The sequence below is a fragment of the Ovis canadensis genome, chromosome 2 (assembly GCF_042477335.2).
Source record: "Ovis canadensis isolate MfBH-ARS-UI-01 breed Bighorn chromosome 2, ARS-UI_OviCan_v2, whole genome shotgun sequence".
NCBI lineage: Eukaryota > Metazoa > Chordata > Mammalia > Artiodactyla > Bovidae > Ovis > Ovis canadensis.
In genome coordinates, this window is record NC_091246.1 from 248,466,988 (window position 1) to 248,476,608 (window position 9,621).

General features: G+C 48.2%; 1 protein-coding gene across 1 annotated transcript; it reads right to left on the minus strand.

Annotated features, from left to right (window-relative positions):
- Nucleotides 1–1,199: 1,199 nt before the first annotated feature.
- RPL11 (ribosomal protein L11) lies at nt 1,200–5,054 on the minus strand. The gene is made up of 6 exons (XM_069578996.1): nt 4,962–5,054; nt 4,025–4,175; nt 3,207–3,313; nt 2,841–2,972; nt 1,701–1,811; nt 1,200–1,281 (listed from the first exon to the last, which is right to left on the minus strand). Exons 1-6 carry the CDS (start codon nt 4,965–4,967, stop codon nt 1,252–1,254), a joined length of 537 nt encoding a protein of 178 aa, XP_069435097.1. The 5' UTR covers nt 4,968–5,054; the 3' UTR covers nt 1,200–1,251.
- Nucleotides 5,055–9,621: the final 4,567 nt, after the last annotated feature.

Below are 9,621 nucleotides of genomic sequence, written 5' to 3' on the forward strand. Positions count from 1 at the left end.
GCACCCAGTACTAGCCAGCCAATATATTCACCAAGAGTTAGTTTGTTCTCAAAGATGTTTATTTCAGTTGTAGTTGTTAGTATAGAGATGTTAAACACAGAGGTCCGCCCACTATAAATGTGAAGCTTAATCACAGAAATTGGGCTCCTTCACAAGTTGACTCTTTACAAAGTGGGGTCCCACAGTAAAAGGTTGAGAAATGAATGCCTGCTGATGTTTGAAGTGAAACAAAGCTTATGCTAACATATTTCATGATCCACCCCTTCAAGCACCTGGATCCAATGGATAAGACTATCAGGAAAACAAAGTAAGCCATATTTTCATAAAAAGTTAGGTATACCAAATAACCTTTAATAAGGTTGAAAAATACCTTACAAGTGACAATATTGAGTTAACTTGTGCTAGAACCACTGGCCAAGTGTTATGTCCAATAGAGAAATGGTGACTTTTGAATGTCACTATCTCGGTGACCTGGAAAAGTACAGGCAAAGGTCCCGCTGTCATACCAAAGGGGGCACTCTGGTAGCAGTAACATTTCGCACAGACAGTAACACAGAACTCATCCTTTTTGAGCACTATGTGCCTGCTGCAAGTTAAGATTAAGAAACATTAAACCGCGTAACCCTGAAGGAGGTTAACTACCACTGCCCCCACAATACACATGGGGACGCTAACGCAGATCTAAGGCATAAGAGAGCTAATAAGATCCAGGGCAGGGAATCAAATCCAGCCAACAGGTCTCAAAGACCACCACCCCCTTCTCTACTTACATTCTCAGCAACCCTAGATTCTCATTTTAAAGGGACAACTGAGTCCAGTGTTTCACCCCAAAGCACCACATCAAAGACTCCGATCCTTTCAGACATCAGTACTGGTAAAACCTCCAGTGGATGGCAGAATCACTGAGCAGAGGGGAGCCCTGCACCCCACTTTAATCAAGGCTCTAAATTTAAACCCAGCCCCAACCACGCCACCCCCCGTACAATCAGTTTCCACTGGGCCACAGTACCACAGCCTGCCAACAGGTGCAGTGAGCACGGGCAGTGCTGCGAAGCTCTCAGCCTGGGGTCTGCCAGGAAGCACTGGCGTCCAAGGGGAAGACAGGGTGGTTACCAGCTATTCCCATCGAAGCTTTAAGTGGCTGGAGGTCCAGGGACTTGAATATGGCCAGGCTCCTTGCACAGAACACACAACAGTAATTGTATATTTCATTGAAAATGTTTTATTGGCCTTTTGGATAGAAACGGGAATTTATTTGCCAGGAAGGATGATCCCATCATACTGAAAGAGAAGAGATTTATTTTTTCAGAACAGGAGGTAACAGTAATGACTGCAGCAATGGCTAACGTTTAAGAATTCAAAGCAGATACATGAATTTTGGCTTGGAATCCCATATCCCTAAACAGGAAGCTGGCCAGTTTTAACAATCGCTCCACTATGCTCAACTGCACTGGACCCCGAGAAAAAGGGGTTCCTATTAAAAGTCATATTCCTCCCCTTTCAGTTATCTGCATTCACGGGGCTGGGGAGAAGCCTGGTTCTGGGTTGTCTTAAACCACAAACCCTGGAAGCCCATTTGCCAAGCTGCCCAAATGTTCTACCTTTAAAAGAGCTACCCACCAGGCTTTGCACCCCCGTATCCCAACTTCATTCACCAACACCACCTTCCGCCACTCCACCTGTGACAGGTCAAGCTTTACCTTCTGCTGGAACCAGCGCATGGCCTCCTCTTTGCTGATTCTGTGTTTGGCCCCAATGCAGCCTGTCCTGCGCTTCTTGTCTGCGATGCTGAAACCTGGCCTACCCAGCACCTGTCCCAGGAATAACCAACAGTCACCTAGCCAGCTCAGAGTCAAGAGCAGACGGACAAGACTCACACACTGGAGCAATTTATCTTCCAGAGTCACCTCGTAATTCTTGTGCAAGAGACCCATGACCCCAGGGTCTGATGGAACCAGCATCCTGGACGACACACCGCCTCAAGACAGGTTTGCTCTGGAGGCTAACCTCCCAGCCCCTCCCCTCTCCCCACACCTAACTCCCAGTGGTGGCTAAGGAGTCACCACTGCTCCCATATCCCAGAGGACTATTATTTTAAAAAATAGCAGATAAAAAAAAATCTCACTTCAGCATGCGCATTGTACAAATCTTAAAATTTCAAGAAGCACAAAGAAATAATTATATTTCTCTCCTCTGCTTCAGCTCAAAAGTACTTCTAGTTAAAGGTTTGTGGTGCCTGTGAGCACCAAACTCACAGTCTGTCTGGACATTCAAATCTGATAGGCAGAATACTGCCGTCCTTCAGGTTTACACTAGTCAGGACTTCAGGGTTTTGCTATTTACTGTGATTCTGGGGGCCAAAACATTACAGTGACACTAATGGTCACGTCTACATTAAAATTCCCATCCCAAGCAAACAGTTCCATCATCAAACCTGCTTTTATGTCCCCAGATGGAAGCCACCCAGTTCCGAGGTCTGAGGGCAGAAGCAGGGAAAAGAGCAGCCAACCCCAACACCAAACGCAACCTCAATACCATCTCTCAAAATGTTAATTCAGTGGCTGGAACTGCTTCCTTCATCCACCTTTGAGCCACATCACTGCTCACTAAATCCTAGACCCTAAGCACCACGACAGGAGGAATCTTTGTCCAGCTATAGTTCATAGTCAGGGCCACACCCCCTCGCCTGCCACCAATGAGGTGCATCTTCCCCAGGGAGCGGAGACAGACAACACTCAAAGCCCCAATCCAACATGTGACCGCCAAGATAGCACAGACGAAAAGAGAGGAGCAGCGCCCACTCTTACAGAGCGGGAGTGGGAAAGACTCGGTGCTCATACCACATAGAAGTCCAGGCCGTAGATTCCGATGCTCGGGTCGTACTTGATCCCCAGATCGATGTGTTCTTGGATCCCAAAGCCAAAGTTTCCAGTATCTGAGAAGTTATTTTTTCTTAACTCGTACTCTCGCACCTGGGGAGAAGAATGCAGAAATCACTCCCTGTCAACTCAACATCCCGATATCCAGCTCATCCTGCAACACTCAGGACCCCCAAACATAGTGCAATGTGACTTGGACAGGAACAACATCTCATTTCCCCAATACAGGGAAAAAAAACCCTTTAGACGTTCCCCCCACTTCGGAAGATTGACTATGTGCTAGGCTGGTACTCTCTACCATTACCCCACTTAAGAGACGGGCCTCACCTTTAGACCTTTCTCCAGGATTTCTTCTGCCTTGGCCCCACGGACGGTGCAGTGGACGGCGATCTTTTCATTCCTCCTGATGCCGAAGGATCTGACAGTGTATCTAGCTGCAGGTGGGGATAACAGGAGTCAGCTGTTGTCACTGTTCCACTGCACTCCCCGCTTTCCAAAAAAACTTAGCATTCTATAGCAACCAGTGTTTGCTAAAACTCTACTGTACCCTTATCCCCATTTTACAGAAGAAGCTGAGAGAGGCTACCTTGTACAGACCAGTTGGTAATAAAGAAGCAGGCTGCAAACCCCCATATTCCATTATCCTAAGACAAATCTCTAAAAACAGAAAATGCAATGCCTGCATTGTGCTTGCTGGGCAGCAGGCATTTCAGATAACCCTGTCCATCCTTCAGTCTTATATATAAACTATTATCATCCCCTGTATGCAGGTAAGGAAGCTGAGGCCCAGAGGAAGAAATCAGACTTGCAAGCGATGGAGCCGGAATCTGAAGCATGAAGCAGGTTAGTCTAGGTACCCAGCCTTGTTCTTACCCTCGCCTAGATTATATCCTCACTGCTAATTGAATCAAATGCCATTTTCTGCATTCCAAACATTTCCACCTCACTGCATATCCTCCTTACTTGGAAAAAAATCTCTACCTGGGCTAGTCTGAGCTCAATCTCTATTCACACAAAGCTCAGGAAAGCAAAGCTTTTAAGAGATGCCACCTGTCACCTTCCAACTGGGTACAAAACGGGCCTGACGCTTTTCAAGGGCATCCCCCAGCCGCCAGCCCTCCCGCTGCCGGCCACCACTCCCTCACCTTTGGAGAACACCGGCGTCTGGCCCGTGAGTTGCTCCAGCACCTTGGCTGCCCGGGTCAGCCTGTCTCCGCTCTCCCCGACGCAGATGTTGAGGCAGAGCTTGCGGATGCGCAGTTCCCGCATGGGGTTCTCCTTCTCACCTTGATCCTGCTGCAAAGAGAAGCGGCGACTGTCAACACGCCTCAACCCCGCCCAGGCGGCCAGCCTAAACACAGAGCGCCTTTCCGCTCATCCCCAAAGCAGTCCTAACAGGGTTAACAGCGATCGTCACCCTTTCATCTGGGAGCCACCGAGGAAGGCCTCTACGGGTGTGTGTGGGTGTGTGGGGGTGGTGGTGGTGGTCTTGTCCCTCCTTCCCCCACATTCGGAACGCGAGAAACAGGATAGGTACCGGGTGGTAAACTTACAAACGCTTGAGTGAACCCCTCGGGGCTCAAAGTGTAGGGTGACGGAAGGCATCCCCCTTTTCCGATGAGCGGAGGGAGGAAAAAAAAACAGCCAGCACGTGGCTGTGCAGTGCCTCCCAGCCCACTAGGACCAGTCTAGATAGAGGTTGCGACCAAAGTCTGGGGTCGGCCCCGAGGGGAGAACCCGGCGGAGGCTTCCCCCAGCACCGGGTCGAGGCCAGCAGCCACAGGTCCCGGACCCTGCATCCCAGACCCCCCCCTCCGATCGGTCCGCTGGCCACTCGCTGCAGCCTGCGGGCCGTGTTCTGGGCCTCCGGCGGCTGCCCGGAGCCTACTCCTGGGGGGTGGGGGGAGACAGGCGACAAGGTCCAGCTCCGCGCCCTCAGAGCGCACGGTTCTGCCGGTTTCGGCACGGCCGGCACTGTGGGCTCCGTTCTCCTCGGACGGCGGGCGAGGTAACCCCCAGCGGCTCGGCCGGCCGTGGATGGAGGTGGATGAAGGACAGCCAACCCGGGAATCAGCTACTCACCGCCATGACGGGAAACAGGAAGAGAGGACAAGATTTCCGACCCAGGGCCTTATGGGCCAGGAGGCGGGCTCTTTTCCCAGGCCAGCGAGATGAAGGAGAGGAAGAGAGGCGCGCCTGAAGCCTCGTAGAGTCGGCTGCCCCCTCGTGGGCATAGATGGCAATTGCAGGAGACCCTGGCGGTCTTGGGGCCGACCTGGGCTTTTTGCAATACCGGTTTTTTTTTTTTTAAAGAAGAACGCTTTGATTTGCGTTTCTCTGATACTGAGTGATGTTGAGCATCTTTTCATGTGTTTGTTTAGAAAGATGGGAGCGATGACGCTATGTGCGAGACAGCAAAAGAGACACAGATGTAAAGAACAGACTTTTGGACTCTGTGGGAGAAGGCAAGGGTGGGATGATTTGAGAGAAGAGCCTGGAAACATGGATATTACCATATGTGAAATAGATCGCCAGTCCAGGTTCGATGTATGAGACAGGGCACTCAGGGCCGGTGGACTGGGACGACCCTGAAGGATGGGATGGGGAGGGAGGTGGGAGGGGGGTTCAGGATGAGGGACACATGTACACCCATGGCTGATTCATGTCAACGTATGGCAAAAACCACAACAATATTGTAAAGTAATTAGCCTCCAATTAAAATAAAGAAATTAATTTAAAAAATTTTTATAATCACAGGAATGATATTAAACTTTAAGTTAAAAAAAAAAAAAGCTGAATGCTCTTCCCCCACTTACAGCCTCAGGAACAAGTATTTCTTGCTTCTTGATAGGAGCCAGGACTACACTAAGTCAAGTAGGCGAATTATGAAGTGAGAGTTTTATTCAATAACAGTGTAAACAAACGGAATTTAAATATTTAGGGAAGTTCCCCGGGGGTCCACTGCTTAGGACTGCGTGCTCTCACTGCTGAATGCCTGAGTTCCAGTCCTTGTCGGGGAATGAAGATCCCACCAGCAGCACAGCCATACACAGACAAATAAATAGTACTTGAAGAGTGTTGGCTTAGAGTCTCGAGCTGTGAAGGCAGATGTGGTTCTGGCTTGGCTGCCTCAATAGCAATGAGATCTTGGGGGCAGGTTACTAATTATTAATAGATCGCCTTCAGCCTCAATTTCCCTCAGACTTGTTTTTTGCTTTTTAATGGTTTTTAAATTTTTTATTCGTTTATTTTTACAGCTGCACTGGGTCTTTGTAGCTTTGCGTGGGCTTTCTCGAGTTGGGGCGAGCAGAAGCTCCTCTCTGGTTGCGATGCACACGCTTCTCACTGCAATGGCGTCTTTTGTCGCAGAGCTCGGGGTCTCAGCACTCCAGCTCAATACCTGGAGTTCCCTGGCTCTGGAGAACGGGCTCAGTAGTTGCGGCACCCGGGCCTATTTTGTCCCATGGCATGTGGGATCTTCCTGGACCAGGGATCGAACCTGTGTCCCTTGCATTGCAAGGCAGATTCTTAACCACCAGACCACCAGGGAAGTCCTTTTTTTAAAAAAAATTTTTTTAAATAATTTTATTTAATTATTTTTTAGCTATACTAGATTTTTGGTGATGCTCAGGCTCTTTTCTTGTTGTGGCAAGCTGGGGCTACTAGTCGCTGTGTGCTGGCTTCTCATTGAGGTGGCTTCTCTTGTTGTGGAGCACGGGCTTTAGAGTACAGGCTCAGTAGTTGAAGCCCATAGTAAGTGGTTACTCCTATTAATAGAATGGAGAAGGAAATGGCAACCCACTGCAGTATTCTTGCCTGGAAAATCCCAAGGACCGAGGAGCCTGACAGGCTACAGTCCATGGGGTCGCAAAGAGTCAGACATGGCTGAGCGACTTCACTTTCTTTTTTTCTTCCTATTAATATAAACACACTATATTCAAGCAAACCCCACCCCCACCCCCCGCCCCCCCCCACCCTGGACAAGAAATGTTAGACATGGTACATAATTAAGAAAAGGTCATCCTTCAGGCACGTGGCTTACAGATTAGTCTCTGACAGACAAGAACCCCAATCTCAGACAGTAAGCGACCCCCCCTTGGTTGGCACTAAATCCGCATCAGCAGGACCCAAGGAGGTGCCATGCCAGGAACCACAGTCCAGATGGAAGCTGGCCTTGAGTCAGAGAGTTTCTTTGACGGGGAGAAATAGGGAAAAAACGCACAGGGCTTTGGTGGAGACGGAGTCAGGGCTTTCTTCTGCAGCCATGGTTCTGTCTCTCCTCTCTGGAGGGGAGGTAGAATTCTCTAGGTTCTCCTTGTATCATCCTTAGGGACAGAAATGGTATGGACCTCACAGAAGCAGAAGGTACTAAGAAGAGGTGGCAAGAATACACAGAAGAACTGTACAAAAAAGATCTTCACGACCCGGATAATGATGGTGGTATGATCACTCACCTAGAGCCAGACATCCTGGAATGTGAAGTCAAGTGGGCCTTAGGAAGCATCACTACGACCAAAGCTGGTGGAGGTGATGGAATTCCAGTGGAGCTATTTCAAATCCTGAAAGATGGTGCTGTGAAAGTGCTGCACTCAATATGCCAGCAAATTTGGAAAACTCATCAGTGGCCACCGGACTGGAAAAGGTCAGTTTTCATTCCAATCCCAAAGAAAGGCAATGCCAAATAATGCTCAAACTACCACACAATTGCACTCATCTCACACGCTAGTAAAGTAATGCTCAACATTCTCCAAGCCAGGCTTCAGCAATACGTGAATTGTGAACTTATGGATGTTCAAGCTGGTTTTAGAAAAGGCAGAGGAACCAGAGATCAAATTGCCAACATTCGCTGAATCATGGAAAAAGCAAGAGAGTTCCAGAAAAACATCTATTTCTGCTTTATTGACTATGCCAAAGCCTTTGACTGTGTGGATCACAATAAACTGTGGAACATTCTGAAAGAGATGGGAATACCAGACCACTTGACCTGCCTCTTGAGAAACCTATATGCAGGTCAGGAAGTAACAGTTAGAACTGGACATGGAACAACAGACTGGTTCCAAATGGGAAAAGGAGTATGTCAAGGCTGTATATTGTCACCCTGCTTATGGAACTTCTATGCAGAGAACATCATGAGAAACGCTGGGCTGGAAGAAGCACAAGCTGGAATCAAGATTGCCAGGAGAAATATCAATAACCTCACATATGCAGATGACACCACCCTTATGGCAGAAAGTGAAGAGGAGCTAAAAAGCCTCTTGATGAAAGTGAAAGTGGAGAGTGAAAACGTTGGCTTAAAGCTCAACATTCAGAAAACTAAGATCATGGCATCTGGTCCCATCACTTCATGGGAAATATATGGGGAAACAGTGGAAACAGTGACAGACTTTATTTTTGGGGGCTCCAAAATCACTGCAGATGGTGATTGCAGCCATGAAATTAAAAGACGCTTACTCCTTGGAAGGAGTAAGTTATGACCAACCTAGAGAGCATATTCAAAAGCAGAGACATTACTTTGCCAACAAAGGTCCGTCTAGTCAAGGCTATGGTTTTTCCTGTGGTCATGTATGGATGTGAGATTTGGACTGTGAAGAAAGCGGAGAGCTGAAGAATTGATGCTTTTGAACTGTGGTGTTGGAGAAGACTCTTGAGAGTCCCTTGGACTGCAACAAGATCCAACCAGTCCATCCGAAAGGAGATCAGTCCTGGGTGTTCATTGGAAGGACTGATGCTAAAGCTGAAACTCCAATACTTTGGCCACCCGATGCAAAGAGTTGACTCATTGGAAAAGACCCTGATGCTGGGAAGGATTGGGGGCCGGAGGAGAAGGGGATGACAGAGGATGAGAGGGCTGGATGGCATCACCGACTCGATGGACATGAGTTTGGGTAAACTCCCAGAATTGGTGATGGACAGGGAGGCCTGGCGTGCTGTGATTCATGGGGTTGCAAAGAGTCGGACAGGACTGAGCGACTGAACTGAACTAGGAACAAAAGGACACTTCTGGGAAGCTGGGATGATGGAAGAAAGCCAAGAGAAAAGGCACACCCTTTGAGCCTTCTCTTCCAAGCTCCCAGCACTAGTCCAGAGCCGGGGCCTCTGGCAGATCCCTAGGATGGGCAGAGTCAAGGAAGGGACTGCTCCGGAACTCCAGAGATAAGGCAGCTGAATGTGACCTGTGATCTTGGATTTTCTCTTCCTATAAAGCACATTACTGGGACCGCTGGCAAAATCTATAGACTTCAGAAATGTCCGTATGGTAGTTTAATGCTCGACCTGATTATGTGAGCTTGGTTACAGAAGAGAATGTCTTTAGGCTTAAGAAATGCACATTCAGTATTTGGAGGAAAGGGGCCACAAATCTGCAGTTAACTATCAAATGATTGAGAAAAAAAATGTTTATTTAGAGGCATTAGGATAGAGGCATTAGGCAAAAGGACAAAGCAAATGCTGTAAATTTAAGATTTGAAGAATCCAGATGAAGGATATGTGGGACTTCTTGCAACTTCTCTGTAACTCTGAAATTGTCCAAATAGAGAAAATAACTTGAGGGAAACGTGAACTTGGGAAGATACATAAAAGCTTATCCTCGATAACCCCTGTCTCACTCCCTCCTGCCACAGTTTTTCTCCAGCTGAATCATTTGACAGCAGTACCCACACGTGGTAACGAGGAATAGCTAATTAATACCAATATACCATGCCCAGTGGTACCAGCTCACTCAACCGTCAACATCCCTGTGGAG

Coding starts and splice junctions, on each gene's coding strand:
- RPL11 (XM_069578996.1), bottom strand. Junction 2,973..3,206: donor TCCTGGAGAAAGGTCTAAAG/GTGAGGCCCGTC, acceptor TCTTCTCCCCAG/GTGCGAGAGTACGAGTTAAG. Junction 1,812..2,840: donor ACGGCCTGGACTTCTATGTG/GTATGAGCACCG, acceptor TTCCTGGGACAG/GTGCTGGGTAGGCCAGGTTT.